At 41.2% G+C, this 17,700-nt stretch overlaps 1 protein-coding gene across 20 annotated transcripts in view; it reads right to left on the reverse strand.

Moving 5' to 3' along the window:
- Positions 1–17,700, reverse strand: part of Dlgap1 (DLG associated protein 1) — an 878,199-nt gene that overhangs the window by 59,399 nt on the left and 801,100 nt on the right. For 15 of the 20 annotated variants that reach the window (XM_040274808.2, XM_078030332.1, XM_078030329.1 and 12 more), the window contains 2 exons: positions 15,106–15,476; positions 5,287–5,378 (listed from right to left, as the gene is read on the reverse strand). In XM_040274808.2, the coding sequence (XP_040130742.1) occupies positions 5,287–5,378; positions 15,106–15,476 (463 nt within the window). The remainder of the gene's footprint in view (positions 1–5,286; positions 5,379–15,105; positions 15,477–17,700) is intronic. The other 5 variants (XM_078030334.1, XM_078030333.1, XM_040274834.2 and 2 more) reach the window with 1 other exon arrangement.

Raw genomic sequence — 17,700 nt, forward strand, 5'->3', positions numbered from 1 at the left:
TCTGTTTAAATATAGCTACTCCTATGTTCCTTAGATGGTATGTCTTCTTCCATCCATTTACTTTTTAATCTACATGTATCATTATATTTAAAGTGAATTTCTTGTGGACAACATACAGCTGTGTTTTGATCCACTCTGACAATCTGTCTTTTTTTTTTTTAATTAATTATTTTTTTGAGAGAGAAGATTATGCTATGTTGCCTAGGCTGGTCTCGAATTAGGGGGCTCAGGTAAACCTCCTTGTCTCATCCTTCAGAAGAGCTGGGATTATAGATTTGCAACACCACACCCAGCAACCTCTGTCTTTTAATGAAGTATTTAGACTATTTTACATCTAAAGAGATTCTTCTTCTCCTCCTCCTCCTCCTCCTTCTTCTTTTTCTTCTTCTTCTTCCTTCACCAGGTTTTTTTTATATAATACACATACACATACACACACACACACACACACACACACACACACTCACACACATTTGAATACTTTGTCAGTTATTATTTTGAACAAATTTTATCTATTAGATCAATGAAGAATAAGAAAAATATATTTTGAAAAAATTTTAGTTCCTGACCTATATAATTTTCCTTATGTCGGGATAACTTCTCAGCACTTCTTGCAAGGCAGGCCCACTGGTGACAAAAATTCCTTCAATTTTTGTTTGAGAAAGTCTGTATTGTACTTCTCCCTCCCCACCTTTTTTTTTTGGGGGGGTTGGGTACCAGGGATTGAACTCAGGGGCACTCAGCCACTAAGCCACATCCCCAGCCCTATTTTGTATTTTATTTAGTGACAGGGTCTCACTGAGTTGCTTAATGACTCACTATTGCTGAGGCTGGCTTTGGACTCAGGATCCTCCTGCCTCAGCCTCCCAAGATTACAGGCATATCCTTTCCCTTTGCTTGTTAAGAATTTTACAGAGTACAGACTTCTAAGTTGGTGTTTTGTTTCTGTTTTTTGTTGTTGTTTTTGTTTGTTTGTTTGTTTGTTTTTTCTTTAAACCTTTCATTCAATTCTTGTGTGGTTTCTATAGAGAGGTCCATTGTAGTTCTTATCCTTGCTTCTCTATAGATAAGGTATAGATAAGGTGTCCTTTGTCTCTAGCTTCTTAAAAGATAAATTTTCCTGTTCTTTGATTTTTTTTTTCAAGTTTGGCTATGACATGGCTTGGTGCAGATTTTTGTCACTGTTGTTTGATTGGTTTTGCATGTATCTTGCTTGATGTTCTTCCTGGATCTTGGTTTGATGTCTGACATTTTGACTAATTCTCTGTCATTATTGTTTCAAGTATGCTTCTGTTCCTTTCCTTCCCTCTTGTAGTCCTCTCCCCTGTACGCTACATCCTTTGTAGTTGTCCCACAGTTCTCCCATAGTCTGGTCTGGTATTTATTTATTTATTTTCCAGACTTTTTCTCTTTGCTTTTTTAATTTGGGAAGTTTATATTATTATCTCTTCAAGCTCAGAGATGCAGAGATTATTATTATCCTCAACTTCAGAGATTAGTGTCCATCTAAGGAGCACTTTAAAGACATTCTCTCTCTCTCTCTCTCTCTCTCTCTCTCTCCCCCCTGCCCCCCCCCCCTTTTTTTTCTGGTGTTAGAAATTGAACCCACGGTCTCAGCATGAACTCTACCACTGAGCTACAACCCCTGGCTGACATTCTTCTAGCATTTACTTTTTCGTAGGGGAGGAGTTCTGGGGATTGAACTCAGGGGCACTCAGGCACTGAGCCACATCCCCAGCCCTATTTTGTATTGTATTTAGAAACAGGGTCTCAGTGAGTTGCTTAGCACCTCACTTTTGCTGAGGCTGGCTTTGAACTTGCCAGCCTCCTACCTCAGCCTCCCAAACAACTGGAATTACACGCGTGTGCACCGCCACACCCAGCTTCTAGCATTTAGTTTTGATTCTTCCTTAAAATTTCCATCTTCCTGTTTACATTATCCCTCCATTTTGTATGTTCTCTATTTCTTTCATTAGATCCGCGATCACATTAACCATAATTTGAGAACAAAAACTCCTGGTCTGGTAATCCCAGCATTACTGCCTTATCAGACTGTGGCTCTGATGCTTGTTCTATTTCTTCAAATGGCGTTTTGTTTTTTTGTTTTTTTATTTTGTTTCAAATGGAGTTTTTAACCTTGTAGTATTCACCTTACAATTTTTAAAAAAGTGAACGTGGTGCGTGGTGTGAAACAAACCGTGGCGGGGAGGCCTTTAGCCCTGTAGGGCTGAGGTGTGGGGAGGGACTGAGTCTCTTTTTGCGGGGAACCCTGTCCCCTGGACTGCCAACTGCACTGGTGACTCAGCTTTTCTTTTCCTTTACAAGGGACCAGGTGGCTAATGGGGACTAGAGTTGGACTCTGCCTTTCTCTGTGTGGAGCTGGGGAAAGTTGGAGCTCAGTGCCCCCTGCCCCCAGGTGGATGACGAGGCTCTGATGAAGGCCCAGCAGGCAAAAGCCCTGGTAAAACAGTCTGTGGGGGGTGCAGCTGGTGGAGAGCAGGGTGCTGGGCCTTCAGGAGGGTTCCTTCTCCTCCCTGCTGCTGGAAGAGCAAGGGACTGTCCCCTCAGTGTCCACTGGTTGAGCTCCTGGAGGTAGGATCCCTGGAGGCCTCCCCTTGACTGGACTCCCTGGAATTCATCACTCCCAGGATCCTAATTCTTCAGTCACAGTGTGGATTTCCTCTGGCTGCTTCAGTGGTTTCTGCCTGTTGGTTTCTTTTCCAGCAAGTTGTGATTTTCTGTTTCTCCAGCCTCTAACTTTTTTTTTTTTTTTTTTTTGAGGAGGAGGGGGCCGGGTGATTTGCTCTGTGACGTCCCTTCTCTCACATACACAAGAAGACTTGCTGATTTTTCAGTTGGTTCAGATTTTTTACTTGTTGTTAGGATAGAATGGTGACTTCTGAGCTCCTGATAGGCTGGACTAGAAATGGCCTGAAATCCCCTCTTTACACAAAAGGAAGCCGTGCACAGAAACATGTCGTCATTTGCTCAAGGGCACTCAGCTAGGAAGGGGTACATCCAGGATTTGGGGATAGGTGTTCTGGGTCAAGAATCTGAGCTCTTAAGCACTATACCATTGAGAAAAAACAAGCAGGTTGGAATGTTGGCAGGCAGTTGGAAGAACAGGGGTTCTCACCAGGAGATCATTCAGGTCTTCTAAATTCATACTACACACACACACACACACACACACACACACACACACACACACACACACACATGTCAGGGCTGCAGTACAGCTCACGGGTAGAACACTTGCCTAGTATGCTTGAAGCCCCAGGTTCCATCCCCAGCACCACATACACAAAAAATAAAATATTTAATAAAGGAACACATGCTTAGAAGGGTTGGCATAAAAATAATGCTTACTAAAATTCAGATTTAAAGTCAATAAGTGAATATTTTAGAGTAAGGGGGAAAAAAAAAGAAATGAAAACTATCATTTTTACATATTACATTTCACCCCTGGTCCATGTGAATGGATATTATGCATTGAACCTTTTCACTTAACATTGTATCATGGTGATTTCCTTTTTTATAAATGACATTTAATGGTATTGATTAAGCTGCATAATAGTCTAGCTTGTTGATGGGCTAAAAATTAAAAGCCTGCTATTGTTGTTTGATACTTGATAATTAATGTATTTCTTTTGCAGCGATAATGTTCCACAATTGTGTCCTGCCCGTTGAGTGATTTCATTGGAGATAGCCCCATCAGTATGATTGATTGGGTCATGTGTATGCATAAATGTATAACTATTCACTAATGTTTTGGGTCCCATTAATTTCCACAAGGGCTGTACCAATTTTCTAAGCTTCCAGCATTATATAATCGTGTGTGTGTGTGTGTGTGTGTGTGTGTGTGCGTGCGTGCGCGCACGCCTCTTAGATAAAAATACAATCCCAATCAATATCAGGCATTCTAAAAAAACACTGGGCTGGGTTTATATAGCTCAATAGCAAAGAAGTTGCCTAGCATGTGAAAGGCCCTGAGTTTGATCCCAGCACTGAAAAAATAAAATAAAAAAGATAGGACCTCTTCTATGAATTAATGGAAAATGTTTGACTTTTGTGTGTGTGTATGATGGAGATTGAACCCAGAGCTACATCTCCACTCTACCACTAAACTGCACCATACCCTGATGCCTAACTTCTTTTTAGTTTACATATGTGGCTTTGCATATAGGAATCATTCCACTGATATTTATTGAATGGATATCTGATGGATGAATCAATGAATGACAACCAAATAATAATAATTACTACTACTATTACTACTAGTAGTACTATTATTTGGTACTGGGGATTAAACCCAGTGGCGTTTTACCACTGAGCCACATCTCCAGTCCTTTTCAGTTTTTTTATTTTGAGAGAGGGTCTCACTAAGTTGCCTAGAGCCTCACTTAGTTGCTGAGGCTGGCTTTGAACTTGGAATCCTCCTGCCTCAGCCTCCAGGGTCACTGGGGTATAGGTATCCATAACCACACCTGGCCCAAATGATTCTAATTAACACACAGGAAGTTAATGGTAAAATTGAGATGAATTCTGATTCATAATCAATGCTCTTTCTTCTACCATAACTCCACTTTTACTTCATTCAGCCAGACTTTACAATATATGCAAAGCATAGTGCTGAAAGCTGGGTACTACTATAAATAGAGCGCAATGCCATTTAGAACCTCAAAGTTCAACTGAGAGACTCACATACCTCTCCTTCAAAATCCCATTTGTGAAATGAAAGGGCTAGCTTCAGAAATCCCTTCCAGATCCTGAATTCTGTGATCTTATGAAACCCTAAATGTCCCACTTTAGGTACTAAGACTTTAAGCTTAGTTTAAAGAGCAATCTGAAGGAACTGGTGGTTTAGGATAATGATAGGGAATATTCTTTTTTTTTTTTTCCTTCTCTTCATTCATTGAGCACATAATAAACCCCAGACACTATTAAGTAGTAAGAAAAAATATATATATAAAGAAATTTGGCAAATCCAACATACTATATGCATTGTATTGTACCGGATAAAAGTACAATTCCAATCTCAATTTTTTTTTTTTTGTGAATATGATGCACTTAAACATCTATTCTGATGAAAACTTAGATGGAGAAGTGTCTACAATGAAGCTTTAGAGGGAATCAGCTAATATTGGCCTAAGTTTATTCGTAGTACTCCTCTAAACTAGTGGAGCCTTGGAGAATATTGACTGGTGTAGGTTTATCATGGGGACTAATAATTTCACCTTAGTTGCCAACACCAAGACAAGGAAAGATGAACACATATGGACTCACCACTTCTCCTCTTCTACTTGCACGCCCACGGACTGGAACTTGCTGGGTGCTTTATTCTCTGCTGCTTTGTCAGGTTCTTCAGCATCATCCACCTGCAGAAATCATCAAACAAATTCAGTTGTTCCAACTCAGTCACCTTGTCTGAAAAACAAACATCTGCAGGGTTACTGGAAAATTTTGTGATTCGTAACCTTTTTGTTCAATATTTGTGTACCTGATAAGAGCCATCGCTACTGTATTAGCATGACCTTTGACTCTGCTGATCTTAATACAAAGCAATTTTATTCATTCCCAAGGTGGCAGATAAAGGTCTATGATTCCTCCATGAATTTCCAAGTACAAGTGTCCCTTGGCATCCATAGGGAAGTGGTTCCAGGATCCCCACAGATACCCATCCAAATCCACAAATGCTCATCTCCTCTATAAAATCACATTGGCATTTGCATAACTTATGTGTATCCTCCCATATTTTAAAAATCATCTCTAGGTTACTTATAATGCCTAGTACTATGTAAAAAGTTATTGTACTGTATTATTCAAGAGAATCATGAAGGGAAAAATGTCCATGTTCAATACAGATGCTTTTCTAAAATACACTTTTGATCTGCGGTGCCTGGATCCATTGATACAGAGGGATGACTGTGATTAATTACTTCTGTGGACTGCACTAGAAGGTAGTGTTACTTGGAAATGTGTTCTTGGAAGTTCTAAATTAGCAGATTAAATAGTAAAAATGGAGGCAAATTGCAGGCTGGAGTGGTGCCCGCCTGTAATCCCAGCGATTTGAGAGGTTGAAGCAAGAGAATCTCAAATTCAAGGTCAGCCTCAGCAATTTAGCAAGGCCCTGAGCAACTTAAGAGAGACTCTGTCTCAAAATAAAAAATAAAAAGGGCTGAAGATGTGGGTCACTGGTAGAGCACCTCTGGGTTCAATCCCAAATACTGGGGGTGAGGGCATATATGTATGTATATATTCCTGTATATACGTGCGTATATGTGTATATGTGTGCATATATATATGTCTGTATAAATATATATATATATATATATATACACATATATATATATATATATATAGTGATAAGATAAATCTAAAAACATTGGGAAACTTACATTTTCTACACTATATATAAGAAAATGTAGGGCTAGGAATATAGCTCAGTTGGTAGAGTGCTTGCCTCATATGCACAGGGCCCTGGGTTCAATCCCCACCACCACCACACACACACACACACACAAAAAAAAATTTAAATAAAGAAAACATAAGTTTCCTAGTGTTTTTGAATTTCTTGTTTATAGGATCTCTTTTATGAACCTAAATCGTTTTTCTGATAAATGCACTGCAAATATTTTTTTCTCAGGTGATCTTTTGTCGTTTAAACTTTGTCCTTGATCTTATTACATATCTAAATCTAGCTTTTATGGTTTGGGAAGGACTTCCTCACTCTGAACATAGTTTTAAAAGTTCGCTTGTATTTTTGTTTTTATACTTTCAGGTTCTCAAGGTGTGTTTTGTTTTGTTTTTTCCATATTTAGTTCTTAAATATCCACCATCCTTACATGTTTGCCTGTAAGATGTACACAGACAGCTAATATTCCCTGACCCACTTGGGTCACCAGCTAATCTTATTACTTAATTTATTTATTACTTAATTCATCTTTTAAATATATTTTTATTTTATACCATGCTTTACCCACCTATATTTGCGCATACATTTTCATATATATAGAAATTTCTGGGGCTGGGGATGTGGCTCAAGCGGTAGCGCGCTCGCCTGGCATGCGCGCGGCCCGGGTTCGATCCTCAGCAGCACCACATACCAACAAAGATGTTGTGTCCGCCGAGAACTAAGAATAAATAAATGTTAAAATTCTCTAAAAAAAAAAAAAAAAAAAAAAAAAAAAAGAAATTTCTACACTCAGATCTCTTTATGGCTATTGATCTATTGGCTTTATTGCCCCTCCCTCTCTTCTTCCTAATATAATTTTGTAATCAATCTTGATATATTCGATGGTAAGTTTCCTGTAGTTTTTCTTTCTTTTTTTTTTTTCTTCTTCTTTTAAAAAATGTAAACAGCTGGGCACAGTGGCACATGCGTGTAATTTCAGCTGCTCCGAAAGCTGAGACACAAGGATTGCCAGTTCAAGGCCAGCCTCAGCAACTTAGCGAGACCCTGTCCCAAAACAAAAAATAAAAAGAGCTGGGGATGTGTCTCAGTGGTAAAGCACCCCTGCATTCAATCCCTAGTACCTCAAAAAAAAAAAAAAATCCCAAAACAAAACAAAAACAAAACCATAGGAATTATTAACTTCTTGAACATTGGGAAAACCTTTTCTGTAAAATCATCAAGTCTTTACAGTATTAGACATCTTTTCTTTTCTTTTTTTTTTTTTTGCAATTTATTCTGAGGTTTCTTCCCCTAGATTTTACACTTTCTCTTGCATCAGTATTATCAATTCACACATATGTTTATTTAATTTGAGTTAAAATTTGCCAACATTAAATTGGCACCAAGAATCTTCTGTAGTTTTGCGGGGAGGTCATATTCTTTTCTCATTCCAAATACTGTTAATTGACATTTTCCTTCTCTCTCAGTCAGACTTGTCTATTTATTTGGTCTTTTCAAAGAACTGACTTTGGTTTAATGTTATCTGTTCTGTTTTCATTATCGCCATTGCTTTGTTTTGTTCTTCATACACTCATCTCTACTTTCACTACTAGTAATGTCTTCCTTTTAATTTGCTTTTCTTTTTCTGGCTTTTTGAATTGAATGTTTAGTTTATAATGTTTCTTCCTTTTTTCTTCCTTAATTTCAAAAGAACACAGGGCTGTGAACTTTTAGATGACAGCTCTGGCTAAACCCTACAGTGATTTACAGGATACTTGTCAGTTAGTTCACAATAATTTAGAATTTTAACTCTAGTAGTGTTATTTAGATGTTTTAATACTTTCAAATAGTTAGATTTTGTGATTGGTTAATTCCTAGTTTTAATGCACATTGTTTGGAAAACATGACTGCAATATTTATTCTTTTTTGGATCTAATGAAATGAACTTGGTAGGTTCATTAGTTTTGACTTACATCCCCGCCCCCCTCACCATCTCTTCCCAAATACACATTGATGCTGATTTCAAGGACATCAAAAAAGAGAAGAAAAAAAAAAAAGTACAAGGCCCAAATGCAATGGCACCTATTACCTGCAATTTCCTTTATTGTTTCAAGTCAATTGGGAGTCAGAGAGAAGGTGACCTCTTTATTTTCAAAGAACTTTTTAAACATCATCTAACAATCCACTTATTTGGGTGGTGTTGTTCTAGGGAAGATAATTTGTCAGAGACAAGTTTCATCATTTGCCATTGTACTTCTTCTTCGCCCAGGACATAAATTATGTCTCAATGGACAAACAGTAAAGGAAATGAAACAGTCAATCTTAGGAGTGCCTCCCAAATAGGCTGATGTCCTTTTACTTTTTAATTTGAAGAAGGAGAAAGCAGTTGCATTTTGTATACTGTGAACAATGAAGTTTAAAGCTCAGTTATTCTTGCTTTGCAACATAAATTAAGGGATGACAGATGTCATACATATCTAGCTGTAGAGAAGTCAGACTCCCCAAACTAGCATGTAAAACTCATCTGAAGTTGAACTCCTCTCAAGATGGGAAGGCAGTGTAACCATCTGTTGCCAGTGGTCATTTTGGAGGGAAGTGGAGCTAGAGTAGGAGTTGGGGTGGGGAAGAAGAGGGGGATTTCATATTTTGTTCTGTATACACTCTATCGTATAAATCATTTTGCTTTTTTTTTTTTGGTAACAGGGGATTAAACCCAGGGGTGTTTTACCACCAAGCCACATCCCCAGTCCTTTTTATTTTTTATTTTGAGACAACGTCTTGCTAAACGGCTTAAGATCACTCCACTGAGTAGGCTGGCCTTGAATGTACAATCCTTCTGCCTCAGCCTCCCAAATTGTAAGCATGTGACATCATGCCGGCTCGTTTTTGTAATTTTAAGAAAAAAAAACTGCTGGGTTTGGTGGCACATCCTGTAATTCCAGTTTGGGAGGCTGAGGCAAAAAGGATCAGGAGTTCAAAGCCAGCCTTAACAATTTAGTGAGGCCCTGAGGAACTCAGCAACTCAGCAAGACCCTGTCTCTAAATAAAATACACACACACACACACAAAAGAAAAAGCTAACCAAAGAAGGTGGGGGTGCTGGAGTTGTGGTAGAGCATTGGCCTGGCATATGTGAGGCGCCGGGCATATAAATAAATAAGTAAAAAGAAGATCCATTTGTAACTAAAAAATATTTAAACAAAAGAAGGTGGGGAGAAACTTCTTTCCTGTATTCAGTAGTTTTTTGTGGACTGAACCCAAGGGTGCTTTAGCACTGAGCCCTTTTTATTTTGAAACAGGGTCTTGCTCAATGGATGAGGCTGGCCTTAAATTTAAGATCCTTCTGCCTCAGCCTCCCCGTCACTAAGATGACAGGTGTGCACCACCATGTGCAGCCCTGTTTCCAACTTCCGTGTCACCTCCCTTTCCTCCACCTGAGGGTGGCTACGGCTGCAGCCTCCATCCCGATTCAACAGCCCAGCTCCAGCTGCCCTGGACTGCCCTGGGCTCCCCAGAACTCCAGCTCCAGGGGTCATGGCTGCCCCAGTGCCGTGGGCACAGGGCCTGTTCCAGGGCCTTCCTGCTTAGCTTAGCTCCTAAATCCTGGCAACCCCACCTTCCCCCTGGTGTTCCCCTGGTTCTAGGAATGGTCACCGTGACTGTATCCCTTTACTGCCCTCAGCCTTCCCAGATCTGTGTAACCAATTGTGTGCACGAGGCAGGCTTCCATTTGAAAAATGAGCCTGGCTCCTGATCTCCTGAATAGGATTCTAACCGATTCCACATGGCTGGACCCGGGCAAATTAAAAACACTCAGGATATCGGCCAAACCAGAATGCTGCAGCCTTACACCGTGCGGCAGTATCAAAATCACCTCCAGAATGCAGAGAAAACAGAAAAAAAAAAAAGAAGACGCAGCAGCAGCAGCAGCAGCAGCAGCAGGGGCCTCAAGGGTGAGAATGGTGTCTTCTGGGTTCAAGCCTCACCCCATGGACCCAAACTGCCTGCTCATCTGCATCAAAATATGGGTGTCTTCCAAGCTTGAGTCAGTGCATGTGAAGTTTATCTCTGTGATTCTCCTTCTTAAGTCCAAATACTAACAACTTTTTTATTTTATATTATTTTTGTGGTGCTGGGGATTGGACCTGGGCCTCATACATTCCAGGCAAGTGCTCTATCGATGAACTACATCATCAGGGCCAAAAGCCACTCTTCACATAGGATATCTAAGGTAATCAACTTAAATTTCTGAAGGGAATTTCAAAATTTTCAAAAGAAATTGCAGAACCATTAAATCTCCTTAAAAAATTGAGAAAGTGCTGGGTGTGGTGGAATACATCTGTAATCCTGGCAACTCTGGAGGAGGCTGAGGCAGGAGGATCCAAAGTTCAAGGCCAGCCTCAGCAATTTAGTGAGGCCCTAAGCAACTTAGTTTATTTAGCTAATGGTGATTATAAAGGAGGATAATATTAATAATAACAACTAAATCTAATATTTGTTAAGCCCTTATTACAGCATGTACTATGTTTAAAGCCTTATCACTCAATTTTTACTGTATCCTATAAAGTACCAAATGAAATAAGAACAATTATTATTTTCATTTACCAGATGAGGAAACTGAGACCCAGAAATAATTGGCTTAAGTTCATATAGGTTGTAGAGTAAGTGGTTATAATATCAGCTAGTAGGTGTGTAATAAATTAAAAGTGTGAGGATAAGTTTGGAACCCCTAAAGAGGTAAAGGGGTGAGAGGGAGTCCAATATCCTAATGTCATGTATTTGGGGGATTAGTTTTTTTTGCTTTGGGTACTGCGGGTTGAACACAGGGGCATTCAACCACTGAGCCACATCCCCAGCCCTATTTTGTATTTTATTTAGAGACAGCATCTTACTGAGTTGCTTAGCACCTCATCTTTGCTGAGGCTGGCTTTGAACTGGTGATCCTCCTGCCTCAGCCTCCTGAGCTGCTGGGATTATAGGTGTGCACTACTGCCCTCAATTTAGTTTTAAAATTAGATTTCTACATAATGAAATTCAATGCATATTTTGCATCTTGAATTTTTAGTTGTTTATGATTTCCCATTGTTGAAGCAGTATAATGTGGTGACATTGGATACTGAGGTACAGTCTATTCGGTCAACATAAGGTGTGTGACCTTTGGCAAGTTACTCAACCTCTCAGTGCTCATCTGAAGGGTAGTAATAATGATAATAAACCATGCACAGAGTGGCTGTACTGGTTAAATGAGACACTTATTGCTATAATTTGGATCTGGAATATTCTTCAAAGGCCCAGGTGTTAAAGGCTTAGCCCCAGCTTGGCACAGTTGGGAGGTGCTAGAACCTTTAAGAGGTGGGAACTACTGGGAGGTCTTCTAGTAATAGGGGGCAAGTTCTTGAAGGGTATATTTGATCCTAGTCCCTCCTCTTCCTGGTCACCATGGGATGAGCAGTTTGTACCATCACATACTCTCTGCCATGGTGTACTGCCTCACAAGAGGCCCCAAACCAAGAGGATCAACTGACCATGGGCTGAAACCTCCAAAACTGTGATCCAGAATAAACCTTTCCTCTTTTTAAGTTGATTACCTTGGGTATTTTGTTACAGTATTGGACAACTAACTAACACATTCATATCATCAAGTGTCAGTATTTTACCATAATTTATATAAGTAGAGCAAGACAGTTGAAGGAAGAGTCAAAACAGTTTCTTTCATTTACTAAAGTATCCTTTAGTAAATGGAATAATTTCTAGAGTAAAAACTTTTCTCCCCAACACTACATGTGGATTTTCACCCATCTTATTGGATGAAAATATTGATACTAGAAGTTGGATTTCATATATAAAATGCCTTATTCTTAGAATTATTTGGCAAGGAGGAGATATGACAAACCAGCAGAACTTGGGAAGTGATTAAAATAAGCACATGGAAGCTTTTAAATAAAATGAAATTCGGAACTAAGATGTAGCTCAGAGATACAGTGCTCGCCTAGCATGTGTGAGGTTCTGAGTTCATCTCCCATTACTGGGGGGCGGGGAGGGGGGAAGAGAAACAGAAAAAAGAAAAGCAAGACTAACAAATAGTTATCCTCAAAATACATTGTCAAGTGAAAAAAAAAGGCAAAAAAATGTAGAATAGTGTGAGGCGTATGCTAATATATGGATTAAAAAAAGGACTAAATAAAAAAATTTGCTTGAAACTGTACAAAATATGCCTGCATGGAGATGCAAATATTGATTGTATCTTTGGTCACTGTACACTTTTTAAGAACAAGTTTGGAATTTTGAACAATAGAGATGTATTACTTACTGAAAGTAAAACAAAATAAAGAAAAAAAATGAATTAAATGTTGAGGAAGTAGAAACAGGTTAACATGCCTTGGTACCAACTAGGTGCCAGATAAGAAAGCAACTTTCTATTATTATAGCAAAATATATACAACATAAAATGTACCATTTTAATACTCTTTTTTTGGGGGGGAGTACTAGTGATTGAACTCAGGGGTACTTGACCACCGAGCCACATCCCCAGCCCTTTTTTATATTAATTTAGAGACAGGGTCTCACTGAGTTGCTTAGCACCTCCCTGCACCTCGCAGGTTGCTGAGGCTGGCTTTGAACTCGCGAACCTCCCATCTCAGGCTCCCAAGCCACAGGGATTACAGGTGTGAGCCACCATGCCAGGCTTAATACTCTTTTAAATTGTGCCATTCACTGGCATTAAGTACATTCACATTTTGTGCAACCAGCTCTATTATCCATCTCCAGAATTTTTTCATCAGCCTAAACTGTAACTCTGGTTAGGGTTAAAAAATAACATTAAGCCAGGCACAGTGGCACACGCCTGTAATCCCAGGGGCTCGGGAGGCTGAGACAGGAGGATCACAAGTTCAAAGCCCTAGTCTCAGCAAAGGTGAGATGCTAAGCAACTCAGTGAGACTCTGTCTCTAAATTAAATACAAATAATAATAAATAATAACATTAAACAATAGCACCTACAGAAAGCTAGACTTTTGAAAACTAGATCTTCCAAATCATCCTATGAGGAAGAGACAAAGAAACTAAAGCTCAGGAAGATTAAATGGTTTGCCCAGGACCACACAGAGGGCCAGCCTCCTCCTTCCCTACTCCTTAATCCTTGGGTGATGGGAGGGGATTTGGCTTCTGGGGAAATAGAGATGTGGGCAGCTGGCTGGCTGGGGCCCTGCCTCCTCCTGTGTCATCTACTCCCAAGCATCACTGATCCAAGCTCTTTTGGGAAGCTTGACAACTTGTGCTATGGTAACCTGGAGGTTATAAAAAGGCATTTGACCCGTTGCCACTAGAGAAAGATTAATTGCCTTTTCAAAGCGAGCATTGCGGAACAGATTGTGAAAATACATCAGCAATTGTAGGAAGGTACCGTCCGCCTGGCTTTGAGATGTACCTAGAGTTGGTTCAGTGTGGATTAGAGGCCACGTTGAGAAGTTACTATTCAGTGAACACCTGCAGAATGAGATAGCACAACAGAGATGGAGAAAAGGGATGAATCTTCTCTGATAGAAGGTAGTCTTTCTTGTAGGGTAACCAGAGATAAACGTGAAAAAAGATAAGACTGGCTGGGCACAGTGGTGTACGCTTGTAATTTCAGTGGCTTGGGAGGCTGAGGCAGGAGGATCGTGAGTTCAAAGCCAGCCTCACAACCTAGCGAAGACCTAAGCAACTTAGCAAGACCCTGTCTCTAAATCAAACAAAAAAAAAATGGGCTGGCAATGTGGCTCAGTGTTTTTGTTTGTTTGTTTGTTTTTGTTTTTTTGGTTTTTTTTAGTGCCCCTGAATTAAATCCCTATTATCAAAAAAAAAAAAAAAAAAGATAAGGCTGGCCAGAGGTGGTGGCATATGGCTGTAATCCCAGCGACTCTGAAGGCTGAGGCAGGAGGATCACAAGTTTGAGGTCCGCCTCAGCAACTAATCAACCTAGTGAGACCCTGTCTAAAAAATAAGAAAATAAAAAGGGCTGGGGATGTAGCTCAGTGGTTAAGTGCCTGTGGGTTTAACCCACAAGAGGGGGAAAAAAAAAAAAAAACCACCACCAGGGGAAATCAGATCAGAACTGTCTCAGAAAAGCAGCCAACAGTGAAGCGGCAGAGTGGTCCACCACCTTTATGAAATGCGTGGTTAAAGAGCCAACAGTTAGGCTGAAAGTGATGCACGTTCTTTGCTTGTGACGCTGGGACATGAGTTTGGGCTTTCCACACCACCACGCTCCCAGCCTTGCTCTCCCACATCTGTGAGGAGAGATGCGCCCTGATGTTCCACACGGTGACTCAGCAGGGTCGGACACACAGCAGGGCACTGGATGACCCTGGCTGTTCTTGGCTGTCCACTCCCGTATGAGACTCCCAACACTCATTAGGAACCGAAGGGCACTGCACTTTATGTGTGATCGTGTTCATGTTCCCTAAATTAGCTGAGGGTTCAAGCCACACATTCAATTTAGAGAATAAAAACAAGAGCTGTCAATAACAACTCACCTCTTCATAATTTGGGGTCACATTTACCCATATAGGGAATCCAGAGCCAATCTTTATTGTTGTTGTTGCAAATCTGGTCCTACATATAGAACTACAGTGTTGTCAACGACAAAATAATAAACTTCTGGATAGAAAAAAAGATGTGCTATATTTCTTAGTTGTGGTTCCCATTTCAAAGGGCACAAGGGAGGCTGTTACCTGTATCCCGATAGACAGGCATCGGTTTTTCTTAAAGTCCTTCTTCCTGTCCTCTGTGGTGACTGTGGCTATGGTGGTGGTGGCGGTGACCGCGGCCGTGTTATTGCCCATGTGCTGACTCGCAGGGCCGTGAATCTGGGCGTTGGCGGCCTCGATGGCGGCTGTCAGAGCCTTCATACTGTCCAGGCTTTCTGTGGAGTTGCTGAGTCCAGACTGGCTGATAATGTCCCCTCGCTGGCCCTGTCCGTCCATGTAGGCATCCTGCGCAGACTCTGTGCTACTCTGGGCTGTGATAGAAATGAAAGGTTTCGTGGTAGTTCTGGGTGGGACTGGAGGTGGTGTCTTCTTATATGTTGTAATGCAAGATGACACTGGAAGACAGTGAAAACAGAGACACTGTGATTCCTGCACGGGTCGGCGTTGCTGATCTTGTCACTGACGGCCACTGGAAATCAGGGAACACAAGACACTCTTCAGACACTGGACACGAAAACAAGCCCATGGACGGACCAAGAGAGATCCCTGCTGGGGAGATGGGGGGGATGGGGGGCCTCCAGGAGGGGACACCCCCCACACAACTGAGGGGAAGAGATGGGAGAACACCGACCTCTGACATGGAAGTTTCTGAAATGGAAATTGAGAATCATGGGATGGGCCCACCGTGGAAATCTCCAGGCAGCCTGGGCAAATCAGGGGAGCCCTGCTTTCTCAGGAGCACATTAAATACAGCTACAGCTACCAGAGGTCAGTCATTAGAGTCACCCTGGTGGCTGATAACTAAATGCTGAAAGAAGAAGAAAGGAAAGTGAAAGAAAGGCCCAGGAGCCTGTGTGTCCTAGTGACCATAGGAGGTGCCCCTGGGGGAGGCCTGGCAGCCATCTTGGCTTCCTGTAAGGTGCTTCCTTGTGGCCCCTTCCTCCAGTCCCTGTTCCGCCCTCCCTCCCTCCCTCCTTCCCTTCCTCTCTTCCTTTAAATGGACAGGCGCTCATTTGCTTTACATTTTTGATTTTCTGAGCTCAACTTCTAAGAAGGAATGTGCTGTACACAAGTCACCTATGGTAAGAATACATTGGCGCGCTAGTTTGTAAATCAGTCTTTGAGGATGCGTTTGGTTTTTCTGAGCCTCATCCCCAAGAGGCCCTCCTGTAGGGCCACTCACTCCATCCAGTCAAGGCCCTGGATCCATGTACCTGCTCTAAGTCCTCCCTAGGCTCCCACTGAAGCATCACTGTCTGATGGTAATATTGAATAATACTGGATAGTTAGCTTTCGGGTTTCCATTTGTAGAGCATGATTTTAGAAAACTACAGAAAATTTTTTAAAAAGAATCGTTAAGCTGGTCATGGTGGTACACACCTGTAATCTCAACGACTCGAGAGGCTGAGGCAGGAGGATCTCAAGTTTGAGGCCAGCCTGGGCAACTCACAAGACCCTGTCCCAAAGTAACATTTTAAAAATGGGATGGGGATGTAGCTCAGTGGTAAAGTGTCCCTGGGCTAAATCCTCAATATAAAAGAAAAAAAAAAACTTAATTAAAACAAAACAAAAAAAACTCTTAAGTCTCCAAGTGGGAATGCCTATCAGTAAGAAACAATTCCTTAAGCAGTTTCCTGGAGACTTTTGTGTAGTTCTCCTAAAAACCCATTTGAGAGCTGGGGGTGTGGCTCAGTGGCAGAGCCCTTGCCTAGCATGTGGGAAGCCCTGGGGTTGAGCCCTGAAACAAAACACCTCATAAAACAATTGCAACTATTTCTCACCCACCCCTTCCATGTTTTTTTTTTTTTTCCCCCAGTACTTGGGATTGAACAAAATAGACAGGGCTGTCTACCACTGAGCGGCATCCCTAGCCCTTTTTAATTTTTTTTAAATTTTGAAAACAGGGTTTTGCTAAGTTGCTGAGGCTGGCCTTAAACTTGGGATCTTCCTGCCTCAGCCTCCAGAGTGGTAGGGATTACAGGTGTGCACCATTATACCTGGTCCCTTCCATGCTTTTCCACTCAGAGATAAAGTTCCTGTCATTTCCTTGAGTCAGCTGGACCTGGCTACCGTGTCCAGACTTGTTGCCTATGGTTCTAGCTGCCACTTGGGCCATCTCACTGAATCAAATCCAGTATTTCCTCAGGTCACTCAAAATATCCTACAATAAACAGAAAGATCCTATCATGCGATACTGCTCTCCACTGCCCTGTGATTTGGGAATCATTTTCTTAACTAAAAGAGAGAAAGCAGAAGTCATACTGGCTACTTCCCAGAGAGTGCCTGAGAATTGAAATAATAAACAACACAAATACCACATTACAATGTCATCTATGCTCCCCAGAAGATAGGGGGGTATATATATATAAATGGGGTCACCTCTCAGTTACCTAGATGGATGATTGGCAGACTCTCACTCCAAGAAAACCTTCCATTTACACTTACTGCCTGAAACTTCCACCTTTACCATTTGAACACAGTAAGCACTAACCATCCAGCTTCCTCATTTTTTGCCAGGGTGCCTGAGAAGGGAGGCCACTAGTGGAAGATCGGAGAGCCAGCCCAGCCCCAGGTTCATCCCTTAGCCCTCAGTTAAGCCCATGGCCAAGTCACGTCCTC

Source organism: Ictidomys tridecemlineatus, chromosome 13 (genome assembly GCF_052094955.1).
Source record: "Ictidomys tridecemlineatus isolate mIctTri1 chromosome 13, mIctTri1.hap1, whole genome shotgun sequence".
In the NCBI taxonomy this organism is placed as follows: Eukaryota; Metazoa; Chordata; class Mammalia; order Rodentia; family Sciuridae; genus Ictidomys; species Ictidomys tridecemlineatus.